Source organism: Mobula birostris, chromosome 24 (genome assembly GCF_030028105.1).
Source record: "Mobula birostris isolate sMobBir1 chromosome 24, sMobBir1.hap1, whole genome shotgun sequence".
Lineage (NCBI taxonomy): Eukaryota > Metazoa > Chordata > Chondrichthyes > Myliobatiformes > Myliobatidae > Mobula > Mobula birostris.
In genome coordinates this window covers 16,041,581-16,067,262 of record NC_092393.1, presented here as the reverse complement: position 1 = coordinate 16,067,262, position 25,682 = coordinate 16,041,581, and the positions used below count along the sequence as shown (strand labels likewise).

Here is a 25,682-nt window from a genome sequence, read left to right as displayed (position 1 = left end):
TTGAGTTTATTGGCATATGTGTCTGCATAGGTGCAATGAAAAAACATACTTGTGATAGCATCACAGACACACAGCATTAGGGGAGCAACATTCACAAGAAAATCATAAATTATTTACAAATGTTACAGGAAAGGACACTGGTAGGATGTAAAAAATCATTGTAGTGCAAAATGATCAACGTGCTCACAGCTTTGCTATATTGAGATAGTGATTAGGAGTCAAAGCTCAAAGTAAATTTATTAATCAAAGTATGTCATCATGTAAGTTTATTTTCTTACAGGCATTCACAGTGAGCCAAGAAATACAAGAGAATCAAATAATAACTACACACAGACAAAAACTGACAACCAACCAATGTGCAAAAGTAGGTAAATAGAACAAATAAAATATTAAATAAATAAGTATATAAATAACATGGTAAACATGAGTTATAGAGCCCTTGAAAGTGAGTCCATTGGTTGTGCAATCAGTTCATTGGTGAGGTGAGTGAACGTAACAATGCTGGGAGAAGGATAAAAACTGTTCCTGAACAGTGGAAGCCAAGAGTCCTGTCCCTCATTCCCAATGGCAGCATTGAGAACAGAGCCTGGATGGTAGGGTCCTTGATGATGGATGCTGCTTTCTTGTGTCAGGACTCCTTGTCGATGTGTTCAATGAAAGAGAGGACATTTCATGTGATAGACTGGGCTTTATTTTGGACTTTCAGAAGGACTTTGACGAGGTGAAGCACATGAGGCTGCTTAACATGATAAGAACCCATGGTCTTACAAGAAAAGTACTAGCATGGGTGAAAGGTTGGCTGACTGGCAAGAGGCAAAATGAGAATAAATGGGGCTTTTCTGTTTGGCTGCTGGTGACTAGTGGTGTTCCACTGGGCCTGGTGTTGGGACCGCTTCTTCTCACGTTGTATGTCAATGATTTGGATGACTGACTGGATGGCTTTCTCTGGCCATGTTTGCAGACAGTCCAAAGATATGTGGAGGACCAGGAAGTTTTGAGGAAGCAGGGAGTCTGCAGAAGGACTTAGACAGATGGGAGAATGGACAAAGAAATGATAAGTACAATATATTGTATTGAAGTATATATTCATGCACTTTGATGGAAGGAATAAAGGTGTAGACTATTTTCTAAACAGGGAGAACATTTTAAACAATCAGAGGTCCTAAGGGACTTGGGAGAACTCATGTAAGAATCCCTAAAGATTAACTTGCAGATTGGGTCAGTCATAAGGAAGGCAAATGCAATGTTCGCATTAATTTTGAGAGTACTAGAATATAAAAGCAAGTATATAATGCTGAGGCATTATGAGGCAATGGACAATGGACAGACAGCATGGAGTATTGTGAGTAGTTTTGGACCTCTAATCTAAAAAAGGACATGCTGACAATGGAGAGGATCCAGAGGAGGTTCATGAGAATGGTTCTGGGAATGAAGCAATTAACATATAAGAAGTGTTTGATGGCTCTAGGCCTGTGCTTGCTGGAGTTTAGAAGGCTGAGGGGGGTCTCACTGAAACCTATTGAATATTGAAAAGCTTAGATAGAGTGGATGTGAAGAGGATGCTTCCTGTAGCAGGGGAGCTAGGACCAAATGGCACAGCCTCAGAATAGAGATGAGCAGGAATTTCTTTCGCCAGAACACGGTGAATCTGTGAAATTCATTGCTACAGATGACTGTGGAGGCCAAATCATTAGGTATATTTAAAGCAAAGGTTGATAGGTTCTTGATTAGTCAGGGCATCAAAAGTTACAGAGAGAAGGCAGGAGAATGGGGTTAAGGGAGATGAGCTAAGATAGAATGGTGGAGCAGACCCAATGGGCCAAATGGTCTAGTTCTGCTTCTATGTCTTATGATTTTATGGTCTTAATGTATGTGGCTACTTTTTGTAGGCTTTTCTGTTCTGGGCCATGATGTAACCAGTCAGGATAATCTCCACTGAGCATCTATAGAAGTTTGTTAAAAGGCATATTGATTCAAGAGCTGAATGTCAGAAGGAAAGTAGCTGTCTTGAACCTGATTGTTTGGGAGAAGGTGGCGTGGCCTCAGTGCTGGAGATCTTCAATGATATATGTTACCTTCTTGAGTCAGCATCTCATGCAGTTGTAAATATTGCTCACTTCAACAATGACCAACTCCATAAAAATGAGTAAATAAATGTTCACAAACATCTTAGGACTTAGCACAACCTGATTGGCAAAACTCTATGTTGTACAGAGCTTTACAATCAGGTTTTGCTCCATTCAGGTATTTTACCCCATAGTGTTGAGTGAGTTCAGTGTAAGAAATGGAGGCTTCTCATATCTGGTCTGTCATTCAATTATTTGTGGCTGGTCTTTTACCTCTTTCCTGCACTTTTGGTGAAAGGAGTTGATGCAAGTGAAATAAAAACATGATATGCTAGAAAAATTCAGAAAGTAAGAGAAACTCTGGACCTTTCAGAGTTCCAGAGTTTTTTTTTCCTCCAGAATATTGAGTTGTATTTCTAAATTCCAGTATCTGTGATTTTTGTTTTGTTTTTCACTGCAGATACATAGCAATTTTCACCTGTGAAATAAACAGGAAAGTTAATTTTCAGGGTGAACAGCTGTTCAAATCTGAGAAATATGAAAGAGCAACAAGCATGTTAATAAAACACAACGAAGAAGGAGCGAGAGTGGACTGGCTAATCAACAAAACTGGAAACTGATGGATGATTGAAGTCATCCTTATTTCACACATGGGAAAGGAAAGAAATGGAAGTGTCTAAAGGGGAGAATGGAATGCAAACTCCCACTGACTGTCTTTTGAATCTCAACAGGAGTTACTGTATCATAAACAGGTGCTTGTCCATAGGTAGGTGAGACAAACCAAGGAGCAGACATAATTGACGGAAATTTAAAATAAAAAAAACAGACAAGGTGAGAATACAATCTGTAAAACCAGTTAGAATTCCCTGTACAGTGAATAGCTGAAACCAAACCAGAATGTTTGCAGCCTTGGTGAGATATTTCACCCCTAGATGGGCTGCCAATCACATATCCGCATTAAAACTGCTTATTTGCATCTTGGTGGCATTATCCCCGTCTTGATTTATCTGCTGTTGGAATCCACAGGCACACTTTATTACCTCTGCACTTGATTACTCCACTGCACTCCCAAACAGACTTCCTCTTTCTGCCCATCACAGACGTGATGTTGTGCACCTTCTCTTGATTGTCTCTTCATTTGCATTGACCCCGTTTCTTCCCATCAACCTTCTGCTTGCTGATCTACACTGATGCCAGGTTAAGCATGACCTTGATCTTAAAATTCTCACTATTTTTATATTTTGTATGTACAGTAATAGCCCATTCAGCCCATTGCATCTGTTCTGCCATTCAATAACATAATGGTTGGTCTTTTACCTTTCCCTACACCACTTTCTTCTTGTAATGCTATACCTCTTATATCACTGCAATCGTTGCATCATTCATCTGTTTTGTGCTTGTTGGTGTTTTTATTATTGTATCTATCACTCCCACGTATACTGTTAACTCTGGGAACTTCATCCAGGCAAAAAATTTCATTGCACATTGGTGCATATGCCAATGAATTAAACTGAATCTGAATTCCCTTAATATTCATCTATCTCTGTATTAAATCTGTTTATTGATTGAGGCTACAATCACTGACCATAAAGCCCTGAACTGAAAAAGAGATTTTAAGTCCTATCTGATGTAGGTATCATCAGGTACCCTCACTATAGGGAGATTATACTGTATCCACCTATTCTTCAAAGACTAACTTACTTACCTGTGTAGAGCCTGCAGTAAGGTCTAGCTGCCAATACCCACAATTTGAGGTGTTGGTCCTCTCTCCATACCAAGGAGGAAGGAGATCCTTTCAGCTAACAAAGTAGTTTAAAAACAATTCATTTTATTTTTAATGATACATGTTTAAATTTAGACAAATGTTCTTAACACACATTTAAAACTCACCGAAGATTTTGGATTTTTCAAAGATTTCCAAATTACAAAACATTAATAACTTATAAAGGATTTACAAATACTGGTACAATTCTTATGAACTAAAAGAATGTAGCAACAAGTTACATACGAATGAGTCATCTGTCACAGAAAGCAAAGGTTGACAAATGAATTCTAGTTCTTCTTTCAGTCACCCGGTCTTTCTGCCATTCTCCTTGTCATTCCTGACGATCCCCAATGCTGTCTAACATTCATACTATTTTGCTGCTAATTAATTTTTACCACCATGTTATTTTTTTTGCAGTCACAGTGCTGCAAATAACTTAGTCAATGGTGTCTGGATTGATGCAGGCCAGTTAACATAACCCCATTGTCTTACATTGATTTAACAAGGGCCTGCAAGACCCTACCGCTTGCTTGTTTACAAAATGAAGCTGAGCAAGGAATATTGGTTAGAAGTTTAACTTTGCTACAAACAACTCTGACCCTTTAGAAAGGTCATGCTGCTGCACTAGAAAGCTGAGGTAGGCAATAAGCCTCTTGGGCCCCGAAAAATGAACATCCATCACACATTCTACTTAGGTAGAGTTCCCTTGTCTTTGCCACATCTGTTCCCAGGAAGCAACTTTCCAGGACATCAGAGGTGTTCTCCTCCTTCAAAGAGAAGTGTTTCCCTTCCTCCATTGTTGATGCTGCTCTCACCCACGTCTCCTCCATTTCCCGAACATCCATTCTTACCCCATCTTCCCACCACACGGAGTTCCTCATGCCCTTACCTACTACCCCAGGAGCCTCCACATCCAACATACCATTCTCTGCAACTTTTGTCATCTTCAAAATGATCTTAACACCAAACCTTCTTTTACCACCTACCCACTATCTGCTTTCCCAGGGATCTCTCCTTCCATGATTGATTCCATTGTCCCTTCATCCTTCCCTACTAATCTCCCTCCTGGCAGTTATCCTTGTAAGTGGCCAAACTGCTACACCTTCCCATTCACCTCCTCCTTCACCTCCATTCTGAGTGAGGCAAGACTTCACCTGCAAATCTGCTGGGGCTGACTCCAATGAATGTTGCACCTGATGAGACCTCCTCTACTTTGGTGAAACGTGTCATAAGTTGTGCGACTGCTTCATAGAGCACCTCCACTCCATCCGCCAAAACCAAAACTTCCCAGTGGTCAAACATTTTAATTCCCATTCCCATTCTGACATGTCAGTCAATGGCCTACTTCTGTGCCACGATGAGACCACCCTCAGGGTGGAGGAGAGCACTTTATATTCCACCTCGGTAGCCTCCCAACTTCATGGCATGAATATTGATTTCTCCTTCTGGTTAAAAAAAATCCATCTCACTCCCCTCTTCAACTATTCTGGCCTCTTACCTCCTCTCACCTGTTTATCATCTCCCCCCTAGATCCCTTCCTCCTTCCTTTTCCCCTGTTGTCCATTCCCTCTTCTATCAGATTCTTTTCTCTCCAGCTCTTTACCTTTCACACTCACTTGGCTTCACCTTTTAGCTATCCTCCTTCCCTCCCCCCCCCACACTTTTTTTATTGTGGCATCTTCTCCCTTCCTTTGCTGAAGAAGGGTCTCAGCCCAAAATGTCGACTGCTCGTTATTTTCCATAGATACTGATTGCCTGTTAAGCTTCTCCAGCATTTTGTTTGCGTTGCTTTGGATTTCCAGCATCCGCAGAGCTTCTTATGTTAGATTAAAGTCTGTCACAAGCGTAGTGGCCCATCAGGCCAGTGCTTAAGCTGGTTTCCGTGGCGTGAAGCGACTGAAAGTACGAGACTTCCCCCCCCCCCCCCCCAGGTAGGACGCCAGTCTATCGCGAGGTTAACCATTTTTTGCCGGTACCCATTTTCAGCTGGGTTGATTGAAGCATTGTGTGGTTAAGTGCCTTGCTCAAGGCTGCCTCGACCGAGGCTTGAATCCACGACCTTCAGATCACTAGTCTAATGTCCTAACTGTTTGGCCACGCTCCACACAGTAGAGCTTCTCATGTAGAGAATTCTAATGACTGATTGCCCTTGTTCAGAACTAGGATAATGACAGATAATCTGCTCTAAGGAAGTTCTGGCCATTCCTTTGTATATTCTTCACCGTGTCTTTTATTTTTGCTGTATAATTTTTTTTCCCCTCTTTACACCCTATCTATTTCCTTTTGCCCACAGCTCCCAATGATAAATCTCAGTACATCTTAAAATTGCTATCTTGAAGATTAGGCTGGTACAGAATTCAGGAATTGGTCAACATTGGTATGGGATTCAGACACCATCCCCTCCTTACTAACTCAGCCCCAGCATGTGGCAATATTACAGCTGGTCAGTTGCATGTAGGTCAGTCTAGGTAGCTGCAGCACATAAGTCAGATGCAACTGAAATGGCTTGAATCCTAACGTCTGTCAGTGTCAACATGTGGAGGCCACACTGAATTGGTTCCAATTAGTTCTCTGTATTAACCTAGCAAGATTAAGGATGGCCTGAATCCAAGAATCTGCCAGCATTAACAGTGGGAGATCTCACACGCACAGACTGAACTCACACTGCCATCTAATGCTGTGAGACTACAAATGATTTGAATATAGACAGGACTAACGAGGCGGCACTGCATTTTAGGAAAGGGCTGGATGCTTCAGAATATTACGATTAGAACATTCACTTGTTCCTTCCCAGTTTTCAGTTTTGCTTACTTCCCAATATCCTTGTGACTTGGTGTTGCAGGTCTCCTGGGAATGGTAGCCCACATGATGTATACGACTGTGTTTCAGATGACCGTCAACCTTGGCCCAGAAGACTGGAGACCACAGACCTGGGATTATGGGTGGTCATACTGGTAAGTGTATAGTATGTAGAAACCAGAAATAGACATATATTGACTGGGTAGTTAGAATATAACTGAATATCAATTATTCTGTAGAATGTGCCCATGATCCATGTCACTATTTTTATGTTCTACAAGAGTCTCTGTCTACCATCTTCATTGGAACTAGAAGCTTTTTCTCCTGTTTTTTTTTCCTTTGACGTGTGTGCACCCAGCTGTTTGTATGATGCTGTTCCTCTTTTTATCAGTCCTGTTTAGTTCCAATTTTATACTGGGGGGAGAGGAAGTGGCAATGCTTCATGCTGAAGCCCTTCATTAGGGCAATCAGAGGTGCTGGTTGACCTTCTGAATATTTGTTGCTCTAGGTTCCATCATCTGCTGTCTCTGTGTCTCCTCTGATTCTATTTACAAACTATAACATATATTTTTCCTTCACGCATGTCAGATGTTCAAAAATAATAAATATTATTCAGAGATTGTGGATACATTATGCTCATGAATTCACCACCCCTCTCCAAATCCTTCCCGGCTATTTACCTAGGATACAGCCATGTCACTTCTGTATTACTGAGAGAAATGCAATAATTCCTGGGGTTTATTATTTCAGCAATTAATAAGCTGGAAATGGTGGAGATTTCATTCTAATTCCTATTCAGAACCTTCTGCTGACTCACTCTGCTGTCCACGCTACAGGGAACACACATACACAGCTGAACCTCTGATCCAGATGATAAACTGGCTGGGCATTCACTGAAAATAATTACACCAGCAATAGCTGATTCCCCTGCTTGACATTGCCCCAGTTAGAGTATATCCTCTGGAGCCTGCTTCCATTGATCTCTGCATGAGTTGTTTTTATTGATCAGTTTTATTTCCTTTAAATTAAAGCATGAACTGTGGGAGATTGCCAAATGAGATTTAAATGATGCCAGCGCTGTAAATGTGAGAGGCTGCTGTATTATCCCAACAGATGAAAGACTGCTGGAGAGGAGCAGGCCTGGAAGTTCTGGTTAACCCATGGATGAGATAGGTGTTAAGGGCACACAAGACAAAGAACTGGACACATTCACCTCAGGGCAGCACAGTAGCCTGGCAGTAGGGTAACACTGTTACAGCGGCAGTAACCAGGGTTCAATTCAACTACTGTCTGCAAGGAGTTTGCACAATCTGCCCATGACTGTATGGGGTTCCTACTGGTGCTTCGGTTTCCTCCATTATTCCAAAGATGTACAGGTTAGTAGGTTAATTGGTTACTTGGGTGCATGTGGGCATGTGGCCAAGTGGTTAAGGCATTGGACTAGCGACCTGAAGGTCGTGAGTTCAAGCCCCATCTGAGGGAACGTGTTGTGTCCTTGAGCAAGGCACTTAATTACACATTGCTCTGCGATGACACTGGTGCCAAGCTGTATGGGTCCTAATGCCCTTCCCTTGGACAACATCGGTGTCGTGGAGAGGGGAGACTTGCAGCATGGGCAACTGCCGGTCTTCCATACAACCTTGCCCAGGCCTGCGCCCTGGAGAGTGAAGACTTTCCATGTTCTCACAAGACTAATGGGTGCAGCTGGGTGGTATGGGCCAGAAGGGACCATTAAGCTGTATCTTCAAATAAATAAAATAAAGTAATAACGTGTTAATGGCCATCCATTCAGAGCTGTGTTTGGGAGAGGGATGGGGATGGAAGTTTAGGTTTGAGGTGGAATTGACATTGGAGTCCTGAAGGTGCATTGCAAAGGATGCAAAAGGTTGGCACTAGGGAATGGGAGAATGGAGACTGTGATTCATGGATGGAATCAAGAAAGCATATCAACACCAGCATTTAGCGATAATCTGAGTATGAACTGAGATACTGAGTTCTAAATGTCAACCAATGAGGGCTCGACAGAAACAATTGCATAACTTGAAATGTTATTCAGCAAGCTTCTGGAAGCATGAAAATGTGTTTTAGGTGTTGCAGCGGCTCTGGAGGAGCACTTGAAGTTCATCTAGCAAGGTGTCAGGAATGAACTGACAGGGTGAAATGGAGTGATTGCACAATGTGGGCTCATGCCACAGGTGCTGGGAGCAGCAAGTTCAACATGGAAAACTGCTCCCAAAACGTTGTTTTCAAAATCAACCAAGAGCTATGCTTTTATCTTTGACATGAAAAGAAATTCTAAACATTACACAGGAGCATCAGCAGAACCAAAAAATGTATTCAAGCAGGAAAGCTTTAAGGTTCTGATTTAATCCTTTCCCTAGATAACAAGAGACTATCTTGGATGATGTGATTAAATGACAAGTTATGAAACCATGATGTGATTTTATTCACTATACTTTTTTGATTATACTTCTTGCCTCCTGTTGCATAGAACATAGAACCGAGAACACAGAACAATACAGCAGAGGAACAAGCCTTGCAGTCCGCAATGTTGTGCTGAGCCAGTTAAAATGCAAATCAAAAACACCCAAACATTAATCCCTCCTACCTATATCATAACCCTCCATCGGATATGTAACATCACGATTTTTACTCCTCATGTATGTGATGGAGGTAAGAAATAAAGCCAGTTCAATTCCTTACATCCATGTACCTATCTAAACGTCCCTTAAAAGTCTCTGATGTATTTGTCTCTATCACCATACCAGATCCACATCACAGATCCTCAAAATGCACAGGAAAAACCCTCTCCCTCTCCTTCTCCCTCTCCCACTCTTCTCTCTCTCTCCCATCTATTCCACAGCCCACCAGCTCTCAGATTTTACTTTCCATCAAAGTCAATGGAAGTAAATCAACAGGTCATTGTTGAAAACAGCTATTTCCATCCATACATTAGTTCACAGTAATAGTGCCATTCAGTCGAGGCAGTAGTGAAGGTGGATCAGGAGGAATATGGCTGACGTGCTCAGCAACTGAGGAGTTCCCACACATTTGGTATCTACTTTGGAGTGCATGCTTTACACTATCAAGAAAAGCATTAATTATGACTGTTGTGGGAGTCTGACCCAAAATCGTACAAGGATAATTTCATTTCTGGAATCCTGAATTATTGTGACTTCTATCCCAGCAGACTTCATAATTGTTTTATTTTAGATCAATATTTCTGAGCTATCACCTCTTATAAAGTAAAATCTGGCAACACAGGTGACAACAGGGCTTTGTTTCCATATGAGCTTAATGCATTCTTTGTTTGCCTTGAACATAAAAACATGACGGAACCATCATGAACTCCCACAGCTCCCGATGATCCTCTGATTTCACTCTCTGAGGCCGACACGTGAGCAGTTTACAGGAGGGTATAGCACGAAAAACATCCAGCCCAGATGGGGTATCTGGCCAAGTTCTTAGTACCTGTGCTGATCAACTGGCTAGGATGTGCTTTAATCTCTTGCTTCAGCAGTCGGAGGTACCCACCTGCTTCAAGCAGGGTTCTATTATACCCGTGCTTAAGAAGAACATGGTGACCTGCCTTAGGACTATCATCCAGTAGCACTTACATCCACAGTAATTAAGTGTTTTGAGAGGTTGGTGATAAAACCTGCCTGAGAAGCTATTTGGATCCACTCCAATTGGCTACCTGACCAACAGGTCCACAGCAGATGTCATCTCATGGGCTCTCCACACAAGCCTGCAACATCTGGACAGCAAAGGTACTTATATCATGATGCTCGTTATCAACTACAGTACAGCATTCAATACTCTCATCCCCTCTGAGCTAATCATAAAGCTCTAGGGCCTTGGCTTCAATATCTACTTGTGCAATTGGATCTAGATGATTTCCTTACATGCAGACCCCAGTCAGTTCAGTTTGGCAACAACACCTCCTCCACGACCTCCACCCGCACAGGTGCACCACAAAGCAGTGTGCTTAGCCCCCTGATCTACTCACTTTACACTTAAGGCTGTGGGCTAAGCACAGCTCCAATGTCGTCATCAAATTTGCTGATGACACCTCTGCTGTAGGCTGAATCAAATGTGGTGATGAATCAGCATATAGAGAGGAGATTGAAAATCTGACTGTACAGAGTCATAACAACAATCTGTTAGTCAATGTCAACAAGACTAGGGACCTCATTTTTAATTTCAAGAGGAGGAAACCAGAGGTCCATGAGTCAATCCTCATTGGAAGATCGGAGGTGGAGAGAGTCATCAGCTTTAAATTCATCAGTGTTATTATTTTGGAGGATCTGTCCTGGGCCCTGCGGGTAAGTGCAATTACGACAAAGGCATGGCAACACCTCTAGTTCCTTAGGAGTTTGAGACTTGTCATGGCATCTAAAACTTTGACAAACTTCTATAGATGTGTAATGGCGAATATATTGACTGGCTGCATCACAGACTGTTTTCCAAACACCAGTGCCCTTGCATGGAAAATCACATAAGAAATAGTGTATCTAACCCAGTCCATCACAGTTAAGGCTCTCCCCACCAGTGAGTACATCTATAGGAAACACTGTTGTAGGAAAGCAGCATCCGGTATCTGGGACCCACACCACCCAGGACATATTCTCTTCTCGCTGCTGCCATCAGGTAGAATGTACAGGAGTCTCCGAATTCACACCACCAGGTTCAGGAACAGTTACCCAGCTCAACCATCCGGCTCTTGAACCAAAGGTGAAAACTTCACTCAGCTTCACCCACCCCATCATGAGATGTTCCCACAACCTATGGACTCACTTTCAAGGACTCTTCATCTCATGTTCTCAATATTTATTGCTTACTTATTATTACCATTATTATTATTATTATTTTTATTTTTGAATTTGCATAAATCATTGTCTTTTGCACACTTGTTGAATGCCCGAGTTGGTGTGGTCTTTCTTTGATTAAATAATGTTTATTATTCCATAGATTTATTGAGTATACCCGCAAGACAATGAATCTCTGTATATGGTAACATATATGTTCTTTGATTATACATTTACTTTGAACTTAACCCCAATACTTCAGTTTGCTATATCAACAATAAATCTTCTGGGCCTTTTTTTGTCATGGTCCGGATGGGGTTCCCTTTAAATTTCCTTTGTTTGTGTTACGATCAGGACCATTGACTCCTTGTTTCCCTTTAATTCCCTGTTTTCCCATGTCCATCGGGCATGGTGATTAAAGGCAATTTACTCTCGACTGAACCGGCAGTTTGTAAGTCTCCGGCTTTCAGCCATTCAGCGTGAGAGCGTTAACAAAGTCACCGAAGCTATGTGAGCCAATGTCATCTTGCCGGAGCCAACTAAGTTTCTTGCTGGAGCAAGCCAAGTCTCCTCCCCGAAGCAAGTGCTAGCAAGCCGCCTTCCTTTGCAAGTGCAGGTCCGTCAAAGTTAACCCGCCGGGGTGAGTCAAGAGCTTGCCGCTGCTTGGAGCAAACTTGTGTCCAGATAAAGAGCTGTCTATCATTGTGCGGTCTCCGTCTCCCTGTCCTGTGTCAAAAAGGGGTCCCGGCCCTGTACCCTAGAAGGGTCCTGACCCTGTGTCAAAAAAAGCCCCAACTCCGTCCTGTGTCCAAGGAGGAGCCCTGGATCGGTGTTTCTTGTCCTGACCTACACAGGGTAGGCCTAGCCATCTGCCACTACCCTGAGTTGAGAACTGTCTCTTCATGTCCAAGTCCAAGTCCAGGTTTCATGAATCAAGTCCTGGCTCTGAGGTTCAAGTATCCAGTCCTGGCTCCGAGGTTCCAGTATCAAGTCCGAGCTCCGAGGTTCAAGTATCCAGTCCTGGCTCCGAGGTTCAAGTATCCAGTCCAAGCTCCGAGGTTCAAGTATCAAGTCCTGGCTCCGAGGTTCAAGTATCAAGTCCGGGCTCCGAGGTTCAAGTATCAAGTCCGAGCTCCGAGGTTCAAGTATCCAGTCCTGGCTCCAAGGTTCAAGTATCAAGTCCGAGCTCCAAGGTTCCAGTATCAAGTCCGAGCTCCGAGGTTCAAGTATCCAGTCCTGGCTCCGAGGTTCAAGTATCCAGTCCTGGCTCCGAGGTTCCAATATCAAGTCCGAGCTCTGAGGTTCAAGTATCAAGTCCTGGCTCTGAGGTTCCAGTATCAAGTCCGAGCTCCGAGGTTCAAGTATCCAGTCCTGGCTCCAAGGTTCAAGTATCAAGTCCGAGCTCCAAGGTTCCAGTATCAAGTCCGAGCTCCGAGGTTCAAGTATCCAGTCCTGGCTCCGAGGTTCAAGTATCCAGTCCTGGCTCCGAGGTTCCAATATCAAGTCCGAGCTCCGAGGTTCAAGTATCAAGTCCATGTCTAGGTCCCGAGTTCCATGTTCCAGTTCCAAGTCCAAGTCAAAGCTTTGTGTTCTTGTCCTGTGCAGGAGTTCCTGGTCCAGTCCTGTAGCCTAGCCACATCCAACCTTGTAGCCACGTCTTGTCTTCACCTAGATCTGCGGTCCGAGCCCAAGTGAAGACCCAGTTTCTGGGTCCCTGTCCAGTCTCTGGCTCGGTGTCCTAGTCCAGGCTCCGAGATCCAAGTTCCTTGTCTTTGTCCCGCTTTCCTGGTCTTAGCCTTAGCCCCGACCCTGAGTCCCAGCCTAAGTCCAGGGCCTGAGTCCTAGTCATTTACACTTATTCCCGCTTCTGCTTTGCTCTCTCCTTGATTTCTCTCTGTTCTATTCTTGCGTCATGGCTTTCCTTGTAATTATTAATAAACTCTGTTTAGTTAACCCTACAAAATGTGCTTGTGTCCCACATTTAGGTCCACCCTTGCTCCACACCTGTGATATTTTTAACCAATATGCACTTGACAAGGTCCCACATGGCTGGCTGTTCAAGGAGTATGATACTGTATATGGGATCCCAGAATCTCTTAGTATTTGGTTAATAAGACCTGAAATTGGTTTGGTGACACAAGGCACGGTGTGGTGATGAACATTAATTTTCTGGCAGTAAGTTTGTGACCAGTGGTGTGCCATAGGAATCATGATGCAATCTTTGATATCTGTGATGACTTGGATGCAAGTTAGCTATGGTTAGGAAATTTACACATGACATAAGAATTGGTAGTGCTGTAGATAGTGAGGAAGCTTGTCTACGGCCACAGCAGGATATAGATTAGACAAATAGCTGGGCAGAGCATTGGAAGATGAACTTAAAGGTGTGAGGTGATGCAATTTGGGAAATTAAATCGAAGTAGGACAAATAATGCAAATGGTAGAGCACTATTGAGGAACAGAGAGACCCAGGAGTCCAAGTTCATAAGTTCCTGAAAGTACTTGATATGGTTACAAAGAAGGCATGTGGTATGATTGCCTTCACAGGTATGGCTCTAGAATATAAGAGTTTGGGCTTATGACAACCTCGACCTCAATGCCAGACAGGCCCTCAATACTAAATTTATAGAGAAGTAAAGTTCAGAAACAGGCCCTTTGGCCCACCTAGTCCATGCCAAAAACCATTTAAACTGCCTGTTCCCAATGACCTGCACAGGGACCATCTTCCTCCGTACCTCTACTATCGACGTACCTATGCAAAGTTCTATTAAACGTTAAAATCAAGCTTACATGCACCATTTGTGCTGGCAGCTCATTTCGCATTTTCACAAATCACTGAGTGAAAATCTTTCCCCTCATGATCCCCTTAAACTTCTCACCTTTCACCCTTAACCTATGGCTTCTGGTTTTTGTCCCACCCAACCTCTTGGAAAAAGCCTGCTTGCATGAACTATATCTATACCCCTCATAATTTCATACACCTCTGTCAAATCTCCTCTCAATCTTCTATGTTCGAAGGAATACAGTCTCAACTTATTCAATCTTCCCTTATAACTCATGTTTTCCAGACCCAGCAACATCCTTGTAAATTTTCTCTAAAATCTTTCAATCTTGTTTACATCACTCCTGTTAGTAGGTGACCAAAACTGCATACAGTACTCCAAATTAGGTCTCACTAACATTTTATATAACTTCGATACAACATCCCATCTCCTGTACTCAGTACATTGATTCATGAAGGCCAATGTGCCAAAAGCTTTCTTTACAACCGTATCTATGTGTGACACCACCTTCACCTGGATTCACAGATCCCTTTATTCTACCACACTTCTCAGTGCCCTATCGTTTGCCTTGTTGGCCCTACCAAAGCGAAAAACCTTGCACTTGTCTGCATTAAGTTCCATCTGTCATTTTTCAGTCTATTTTTCCAGCTGTTGCTGATGCCTTTACAAGCCATCTTAGGCTTTCTCACTGTCCTCTACACCCCCAATCTTGGTGTTACCTACAAATTTGTTGATCCAGCTGACCGCATTATCATCCAGATCATTGATATAGATGACAAATAACAAAGGATCCAGCACCAATCCCAGCGGCACTCCACTAGTCAGAGATGCAACCATCTACTACCAGCCTCTGGATTATCCTACAAAGCCAATGTCTAACTCATCTTGAATGCCAAGGAACCGAAGCTGTTTGACCTTGTCAAATGCCTTGGAGACAACGTCCACTGCCTTGCCTCCATCCACTTTCCTGGTAACTTCCCTGAAAAAAATTTATAAGATTGGTTAGACATGACCTACCGTGAATGAAGACATGCTAACTATCCTCAATTAGTGCATGTCTATCTGAATATTTATGTATCCAGTCCCTTAGAATACCTTCCGATAGATTTCCCACAACTGATGTCAGACTCACCGGCCTATAATTTTCTGGTTTATGTTTAGAGACTTTTTTAAACAGCGGAATAACATTGGCTATCTTCCAATTCTCTTGTACCTCTCCTGTTGCTAAGGATGATTTAAATATCTGTATTACAGCCCTGGCAATTTCTGCACTTGCCTCCCATAGGGTTTGAAGGAACACCTTATCAGGCCCTGGGGATTTATCTTCCCTGATTTGTCCTAAGATAGCAAACAGCTCCTCTGTAATCTGTACAGGGTCCTCTATGAAGTTGATACTGATTTGCCTTACTTCCATAGACTCTGTATCCATCTCCTGAATAAATATAGATGCAAAAAAATGACTTAAGATCTCCCCCACATGTTTTGGCTCCACACATTGATTAGCATTTTGGTTTTCCAGAAGACAAATTTTGTCCTTTGCAATCCCTTTGCTCTTTGGGATTCTCCTTCATGTTGTCTGCTACAGCAACTTCATGCCTTCTTTTAGCCCCCCTGGTTTCTTCCTTAAGTGTTCTCTTGCATTTCTTATACTCCATTAGCACCTCATTTGTTCCTGTCTACCTATACCTGCCATGTAGCTCCTTTTTTCTCTTAACCAGGGCCTCAATATCTCTTGAAAACCAAGGTTCCTTACACTTGGTATCTTTACCTTTTATTATGACAGGCACATACAAGCTTCGTGCTCTCAAAATTTCACTTGTGAAGGTGTCCCACTTACCAAGTACTCCTTTGCCAGAAACAGTCTGTCCCAATCTGCCAGAATAAAATCAAAATTTAGAATCTCAACCCATGGACCAGACCTATCTTTTTGCATACTTACTTTGAAATGAATGGCATTGTGGTTACTAGATAAAAGTATTCCCCTGCACAAACTTTTGTCACGTGCCGCCTCATTCCCTAATACCAGATCTAGTTTTGCACACTCTCTCATTGGGTCTTCTACGTATTGATGGAAGCATTCCTGAACACATATGACAAACCCTATTCCTTCTAGTTCTTTTACAGTATCGGATTCCCAGCCTACTATAACAACCTGATGTTACTTGCAACAGTATCGTCACAAATTTGTACAGGTACCTCTAAATCCCTTACGCTGTTGGGTGGTGTGTAATATAGCCCCATTAACATGATCAGTCCTTTCTTATTTCTCAGTTCCACCCATAAAGCCTGACTAAATGAGTTTTCCAGTCTGTCCTGAGGGATTACTGCCATGACATTTTCCCTGACCAGTAACAACACCCTCATCCTTTAATCTCCCTCGTGCTGTGATGTCTAAAACAATGAAACACCTTAATATTGAGCTGTCAGTCCTGCCCTCCTGCATCGAAGTGTCACTACTGGCTACAATATCATCATCCCATGCGTTGATCCATGCCCTGAGCTCATCTGCCTTTCCTACGATATTTCTTGCATTGAAATATACACGGCTCAGGATATTAGTTGCACAATGCTCAACCTTTTGATTCCTGACTTTGTCTGAGGACAATTCTAGTTTAAACATCACAGGCAGCATTAACAAGCCTTCCCGTTAGGATATTAGTCCCTTTCCAGTTCAGGTGCAAACCATCTCTTCTGTACCGGTTCCCTGGAAGAGAGCCCAATGACCCAAGAATATTATGCCCTCTATCCTGCACTAACTCCTTAGTCATGTGTTAAACTATATAATCTTTCTAATTTTGGCCTCACTAGCACGTGGCACAGGTAGCAATCCTGAGATCACAACCCTGGAGGTCCAGCCCTTTAACTTAGCATCTAACTCCATGAGCTTCTGCAGAACCTCGTCACTTGTCCTACTCATGTCATTGGACCGTGGACCATGACCTCTGGCTGTTCACCCTCCTACTTGAGAATGCTGAGGACTCGATCGGAGATGTCCCAGACCTTGGCACTTGGGAGGTAACATGTCATCCAGGAATCTTATTTTCGCCTACAGAACCTCAAAGTTCAAAGTAAAATTTATTATCAGAATACATGCATATCACCACATACAATTCTGAGATTCTTTATCTGCGGGCATACTTAGCAAACCTATAGAACAGGAACTGTAAACAGGATCAACGGAGAACAAGCTGTGCAAATCCAAATATAAACACTTAATGAGCATGAAACCTGATTTCAGCGAGAAAAAAAGCATGGCCTAGGTGGTGAGGATCTTTGATAAGGGATGCTGATCTCCTCCAGCAATGTTTCATGTAAATGTGCTCCATGGTTGGGAGAGTTTTACCTGTGATATATTGGGCTGACTCCACTTCTTTTTGTTGGATTTTCTGCTCATAGGCATGGGTGTTCCCATACCAGGCTGTAATGCAGCTGATCAGCTCTCTTTCCACCACACTTCTATAGAGTTTTGCCAAAGTTTTTAATATCAGGCTGAATCTCTGCAGACTCCTGAGGAAGTAAACATGCTGCCTGGCTTTCTTCACAATTATGTTTATATTATGGGTCCAGCACAGGTCTTCTGAGATAGTGACACCCAGGGATTTAAAGTTAATGACCCCCTTCGCCTCTGATTCTCTGATGAGTACTGGCTCATGGGACTCTGGTTTCCTTCTCCTGAAATCTATTCCTTCATCTTATTGACATTGACTGAGAGGTTGTTGTTATTACATCACTCAGGCAAATTTTCATTCTCACTCCCGTGTGCTGATTCATCACCGCCTTTGACACTGCCCATCAACAAACTGGTATACAGTGTTAGAACTGTACCTAGCCACACAGTCATAGGTGTAAAGTAAGTAGAGCACGGAGCTAGGTACACATCCCTGTAGTGCACCTGTACTGATGGAGATAGTGGAGGAGATGTTTTTGCCAATCTGAACTGACTGGGGTCCACAAGTGAGGAAATCCAGGATCCAATTGAGCAAGGGGATATTGAGGCCCAGGTCTTGAAGTTCACTGATTAATGTTAAGGAGATGATGGTGTTAATGCTGAGCTGTAAGTGATAAAGAACTTCCTGATGTATGCATCTTTACTGTCCAGATGTTCCAGGGTTGTGTGAAGAGCCAACGAGATAACATCTGCTGTAAACCTGTTACTTTGGTAGTTCAATTGGAGTGGTCCAAGTCACCACTCAGACAGGAGCAATATACTTCAACACCAGCCTCTCAAAACACTTCATCACTGTGGATGTAAGTGCCACTGGATGAGAGTCATCTTGAAGCATGTGGGTAAGCCACATGCACCGGAGCTAGATTTTGAAGATATCCATGAATACTCCTGCCAGTTGATCAGCACAAATCTTCAGTACTCAGCCAGATACTCCATCCAGACCTTGGATTCTTGAAAGCAGCCGCGGGTTATCTTCAGATGCTGAGAGCAAAGGATCTTCGGTAGACATGCGATGGTTCCTTCCTGTTCTAGTGATCAAAGTCAGCATAGGAGGCATTGAATTCATCTGGAAGTGGAACTCAGCTGTCCCCTATGTCACAAGATTTAACTTTGTAGAAATTCCTTTCTGTTCCCCTAACAAACAGATCCCCTATCTCCACAGTGTGTTTCTTCTCCCCACTTCCCTTCTGTGTCATGGAGCCAAACTCAATGTCAGAGACCTGACCACTGTGACTTTTCTCTGTAGGTCACTCCCCCCAACAGTATCCAAATTGATATACTTGTTATTGAGAGGTTGGCTATAGGGCTACTCTGCACAGCCCTCTTTCCCCTTCTCGATTGTCACCCAGTTTCCTGTGTCCTGACCTTGTGTGTAGCTACCTCTCTATATGTCCTATCTATCACCTCCTCAGACTCCCAAATGATCCGGTGTTCATCCAGTTCCAGCTCCAGCTCCTTAACATGGATTATTAAAAGCTGCAGCTGAATGCAGTTCTTGGAGTTGTAGTCATCAGTGACACCGGATGTCTCCCTGCTGTACCACATCCCATGATAGGAGAATTCAACTATCCGGCCTGGCATCAATATTGTTCTAACTGAGCAAACGTAAAGAAGGTGGGGGGTGAACTCGACTTGCAGCTTTTCCATTTTACTTTCTCAGACTGAATCTTCCCTTCTTTTGAAGCTTCAAAGAGCTAAGGCCTCAAAATCACCACACTAATTCTGTCCATGCGTATTATGGCTGCTGTGCTTTCCCCTGCCTTTGTTTAACTTGTTCCCGCTAACCAATCCCAAACTCCGATTGGTCGCTGGTCAAAGCGCCAAAAAAAAACCTGCCGCGAGTTGCTGCCTTTTTCTACTTGGTAGCGGACCCAAGTAAAATTCCATCCTCTCACACTTCTGATTTCCTGATCAGTTGGTTGTCAAAGCTCCAAGTACTTGCCAATGACTTCAGTAAACGGGTAGGTGCGCATGCTCTTGTCAACATTAGTGCGGAGATTAAGAGGGTTTGAGAGCTTCAATTTTCTAGGAGTGAAAATCATCAATAATCTGTCCTGATATAACCACATAGATACTACAACTAAGAAAGGTCACTAATGCCTTTAATTTCTCAGGAGGCTAAAACAATTTCACATATCCCCATCAACCTTTTCAACTTTTATCGATGCACCATAGAAAGTATCCTGTCTGGATGCATCACAGCTTGGTTTGGCACCAGTCTGCATGTGACCACAAGAAGCTTATGATCTTGCACTTTATTATTTACCTGCACTGCACCTTCTCTGCAGGTGTTACATTTTATTCTGCATTCTTATTGGTTTACCTTGTTCTACCTCAATGCACTGTGTAATGATGTGATCTGTATGAACAGTTTGCAAGACCAGCTGTTCTTTGTACCTCAGTACACGTGACAATAATAAACCAATTCCAATTCGAATAATGTTACATTGCAACTTTGCAAAATACTGGTTGGGCCACGCTCTAGGTGTTGAGTGCAGTTCGGGTTTCCACACTTTTGAAAGGATGTGATTGCACTGGAGAGGGTGTAGATGAAGTCACTAGAATATTGCCTGGATTGTTATTGTGAAGAAATGGATACAGAGTGTTTGTCTTCTTGAAGCAAAAGAAGCTGAGAGGGTAACCTGATAGAAATTTTTAAGATTATGAGAAGCATGGTCAGGATAGATAGACAGAATCTTTTTATTCCTTGGAAGGGGAAACAAAAACGGTGAGATAAAGTTTTAAGGTGGGGGGAGAGTGTTAAAGGATAAACATATCACAAATAAAATAGTTGTTATCTATGCTGGCGGTCCCCAACCACCAGGCCGTGGACCGGTACCGGGCTGCTTTGCATATGTTACCGGGCCATGAGGAAACGATATGAGACTGCTGCACCTTTCCTCATTCCCTGTCACGCACTGTTGAACTTGAACATAGGGTTGCCAACTGTCCCGTATTTGCCGGGACATCCCGTATATTGGGCTAAATTGGTTTGTCCCATACGGGATCGCCCTTTTCGCGTATTTCCCCAGCTAAGGTAGAGCATTCCTATGAAACCTTTCCTGCCAAAATGGCGTGAAGTGAAGAAGCAATTATCATTAATTTATATGGGAAAATGTTTGAGCGTTCACAGACCCAAAAAATAACCTAACAAATCATACCAAATCACACATAAAACCGAAAGTAACACTAGCATAGAGTAAAAGCAGGAATGATATGATCAATACACAGCCTATATAAAGTAGAAATAATGTATGTACAGTGTAGTTGGGAAGATTAAGCCAAAACCGATTTGTGGGAAAAATCGGCACGTATGCGCACGCCTCATATGCGCAAGTCACGCATGCGCACACAGGTGCCCGCGCAAGGCTTCATGGTCATGGCAGTCTTTCTGGGGTAAGCACAAGTGTCCCGGGATTTGACTGCTACTTTTGTCCCTTATTTGGGAGTGAGAAAGTTGGCAACCCTAACTGTAAAAGACACGTTGAAGTGAGTTTAACCCTACTTGAACACCACAACCTCCCACCCCCCCCCCCCCCGCCCCGGTCGGCCGGTCCGCAAGAATATTGTCAATATTAAACCAGTCCGCGGTGCAATAAAGGTTGGGGATCCCTGATCTATGCTGCCAGAGGAGATGGTGGAAACAAATGTTTAAGGGGCATTTAGACGGCTACTTGAAGGGCAAGACATGAAAGGTTACAGTCTTAATGCACACAAATAGGTTTGATGCAGATCAGCAAAAAGGTTGGCGCGGATGTGATGTGTCAAATGCCATTTCTTGCTGCATAAATCTATGATTGGAAATTTTATTAAATTTCTATATTAATGCTGATGCTTATATAGGAATAGAACTGCTCATTTTACATCTAATATAAAAAAAAATTTAGTCATTTGGATTAACATCAATAGTTCAAGAACCTTCTGAGGAAATAAATTTGTGCTGTATTTTACGCAAATCTGATTCATGTAGAAACATGAAGGAAAATGTGGGGAGGAATTTATAAACATGAGAAAGTTTGCAGATGCTGGAAATCCAAAGCATCACACCTCTCCAGCCTTTGACCTTTCCCACCCAGCTGGTTTCACCTATCACCTTCCAGCTAGCCCCCTTCCCCTCCCCTACCTTGTTATTTTGGCATGTTGCCCCTTCTTTCTCAGTCCTGAAGAAGGATCTTGTCCCAAAACGTTGACTATCTATTCATTTCCATAGATGCAGCTTGACCTGCTGAGTTCCTCCAGAATTTTGTGTGTGTTGCTGAGGAATTTAATAAACCCAGTTTCAAAAATGATGTTTTAGAAGTTTGGCTACATTCACAACATGTAGCCCAAGAAATTGCTCAACATGGCAAAGAGTTCAAATGCCAATAGATGAGAGTTAGGAGTAGGTCAGCCGGATTTTATTTTGGTGAATAAAAGGCTAAAGATTCAAGAAATCGATGCCCTTGGGAGCAGGCAGTTGATAAACTGGTAAGGAACTCCAGAATCTGCTGCAGAGCCAGAAGCAGTTTTGTGCTGAGCTGTACTCTGTGTGTCAGCAGGTATCATTTTGAACATTCACCTTATTCAGACCAGAAGATCATGAATTAGTAATTAACAGAACTTTGACAGGAAGAGTAGGATTTGTCCTTTGTTTTGACTTGTGTGCCTACTTGGAACAAGACAAGGGAACATTGATAAATGATGAAGCAGTTAGAGTTTCATCTTGTTTTCCTCTGTGCCATCATTTATTGTACTTTCCTAAAGTATAATAAATATTTTATAGACATTTCTATAACATTCTTTATTTAACTTGTACAAATGATGCAATTTTCTACTATCCTAAATCGTTTGGGTTTAAAATGCCTGGAACGTGTGCATCATGGGTGTAGTGATACAAGAAAAAGGGAAAGGAAAGGCTGAATACATTGCCTGTGGATCTTGGCATCATTGCCATCCCGTAATCATGGCAAACTGTTCTGCTCATTCTAGGTCTTGAGGGAGTCTGTTTCAGAGCTCTGCCATCTGTGGTAAGAACACCTGTTGCCAAGTTGCAATGAATGTTGGCACTACTAGCAGATGCCAAGGTCACCACTGCTTTTAAACTTAATCTTCATGACACATTCTTTGCTGCCACTATATAACTCTGCTTGCACATGTAGCTGAAAGAGTCCCATTAAAGCATACTGCAATTAAACATTGGGATTTTCATTATTTTAACCTGCTCATGAAATTTCTATTTTAATTTGTTAATTTTTGTATTTTCCTGCAGTCTGGCTTGGGGCTCGTTTACCTGCTGTATGGCTGCATCAGTGACAACAATAAACACTTACACAAAGACCATCCTCGAGTTCAAGCACAAAAGGAAGAACTTGGAGAGAAGCTTAAAATCAAAGCCCAAACTGATTGAGCATGAAGTGCCAGCAGAACGAGTTTGGGACAGATATATTAGCTCAGTACCCAGCTCCACAGAGGAGTTCCTTGACCTCTCCAGTAACGGTCGAAAAATGTCTAGTGGCTCCGTCTTTGCAGATTTGAATGACATCTTGGAGGCACAGGGTGAAGAATACTGTTGATTTCTGGGACATCATGGCAGATTGATCAGAGATATTACTTGCACATTCTGGAAGGTTTTCTCTCTACAGTTTCCTTTTCCCCACAAATTTGATGATGTCACATATCAGACGGAATCAGTATGGAATCCTTGATCAACTATAGTATCGTACTTTGGTTGGTAAAAAGCTCTGTCTAAGAGGGAGATGGTCATATCTGACTGTTGGTTATTTACACACGTTACATGTTTACATGCTGTATGAAAGTAGTCCTCATGCCTTCAGTTTCAAAACATATCTTATATTCCATAGCCCGCAAAAACTGTTAAAGAATGAGGTCTAATTTGCGCTGTAGGGTAAACACTTATCTTTGTAGAGACAGCCAACAAGCACTTTATGGGAAAGTGTATGAATTAAATAGATACAGGAGGATAAGCATCAATCTTCCACTATGGGTGCTAGAATCTAAACAAAGAAATTAACTTTGCTCTCAGTGAGTGTCCTTGGATAAAATTAATTTGACCATAATCCAGAAGTGCAAGTTGGCCTAATTTGGCATTTGATATCAAGTTCTTCAGCCATCCATGATCAAGAGGTGGATGAAATTATCCTTTGATACCATCTTTAGACAGCGAGTACACATAATGGAGCCAGCAATGAAAGGGTGGCTTTTTCTAAAGTGGTTATTGAGGTGTTATACTGAGGCAGAATGAAGAGGTACTGTACACAACCTAAACACACATAATACTGGCACTAACAATCTGAAAGTGAAACAGTCCCCTGCCCCAGTATTAATGCTCTTCATCTTTATTAAAGATGCATCATCAGAAGGCTCCCAAGGATGACATGGTCATTTTGCGGAATATTGTTCCAAAAAATGAATTGTCTACAAAAATGTTCTTTTTTCATCCAGAGGCTACACAATTCTAGAAGTTTTCTGCTCTAGAGTTCTTATTAGTAGACAGTACCATAAATGAAAAGGAACAGTACAGATTGTCATTAGATTAGAATGAAATGGATAGGCTGTACACATGGCAACACTACCACCACCATCATTATCATCATTATCATCATCAACATCACCATCATCATCATTATCACCATCACCATTATCTTGAGAAAGAGCAAGATAGCTTAATAGCATCTGGGAGCCTAGTTAGAGACTTAGCTGTGGGGTTTATAGAGAGACCATTCAGACCTGCTGGAACTTTCACTGTGTTTTTGGTTCTCAAGTGTTGTATCATCTTGGAATTTAGATTTCATTTGCTGTTCACTGTGGATTTTGCATGGTCTCGTACAGGAAAATCTGTACCTTCTTTTCTAAAATAATAATATCACAAAAAATGAAGACCTGGAAAAGTAATCCAACTCCACCATTGCTTGAAAGAAGTAAATTTGTGTTGACCTTGCCCAAAATCAATGCCATACCAGAAATATTCAATCCCTCCATTTAATCCAGTAAAAAGTCATAATCTACCTTTTCACTTCATGAATAAAGGGGAATTGTTCATTCATTATTTCGTAAGTGTTGCATCGTCTGTCACTTATTTTGTAGCATTGTCTAATTATATTTAAAATTTCCAGCAATGCCCAAATTTTTCCAGTTTATTCCTTAGTCTCTTAAATTATTTCTCATTCGGTTCCATTGTGACAAGGCCTGTCAAAAACTGGAAGTGAAAAAACACCAGTCACACATTCAATGAGTCCCACAATTTACAGTCTTGTGACCATCCCTTTACTGTTTATTGCAGCACAGTCAATTCATGTTGATGCTTCCCCAGTGTGAAGGAAATAGATCAACAGTTTTCCTTTGTCTTAATAATTTTGTATTTTTCCATTCAAATTGTTCAAGAGGTACTGTGATTTAAAACAGAATGACAATCTGACTGGGATAATAACGAAACACGGAAATGCCTGTGCAGTTGATAGATAGGTTTCAAGATAATAATTGGTTTCAGATCATTGAATCATTGGGTGGTGCAGATGGGGAATTGCTCATCCATAATTTCAGTAGATTTGTCTACTGAAATACAATGAAAAGCAATTTTAATATGAGATTTCAGAACTGAGACTTCTTAGCTGAAATGGGAACCAAACATTTTGAATGTATCTTCAAGTAATACTGAGAATCTCTATACAGAATCTATACATTACGGAGAACATACTAAGGATGGAAACTTGCTCAGTCCTAAACTGGAGCATTTTATCGAATAATCAGACATGTTATTGTCGAATAGATTGCCATAATTTTCATTCACAAGGTGTTTAGATCTTTGTGTGATCATTTTAATGTGTTTTACAAGATTTTAATACCTGATACAATATATCTAAGGATTGTGAAGAAGGGAAAGAAGTATTAGATATCAGTGTCCTCCAACTATAGTACCTATTTTATCATTTAAAATATGTTTATTTCACACTTTGACCAATTTACCAAGGCCCTTCACAGAATTATTATAATACTGAATTATAATATTGAGTCATC

General features: G+C 42.0%; 1 protein-coding gene across 1 annotated transcript in view; it reads left to right on the top strand.

The window, feature by feature from the left end:
* Positions 1 to 23,221, top strand: part of gsg1l2b (gsg1-like 2b) — a 171,727-nt gene extending 148,506 nt beyond the window's left edge. Inside the window, exons 4-5 of the mRNA XM_072242008.1 lie at positions 6,674 to 6,785; positions 22,918 to 23,221. Coding sequence (XP_072098109.1) covers positions 6,674 to 6,785; positions 22,918 to 23,221 — 416 coding nt within the window. The remainder of the gene's footprint in view (positions 1 to 6,673; positions 6,786 to 22,917) is intronic.
* Positions 23,222 to 25,682: the final 2,461 nt, after the last annotated feature.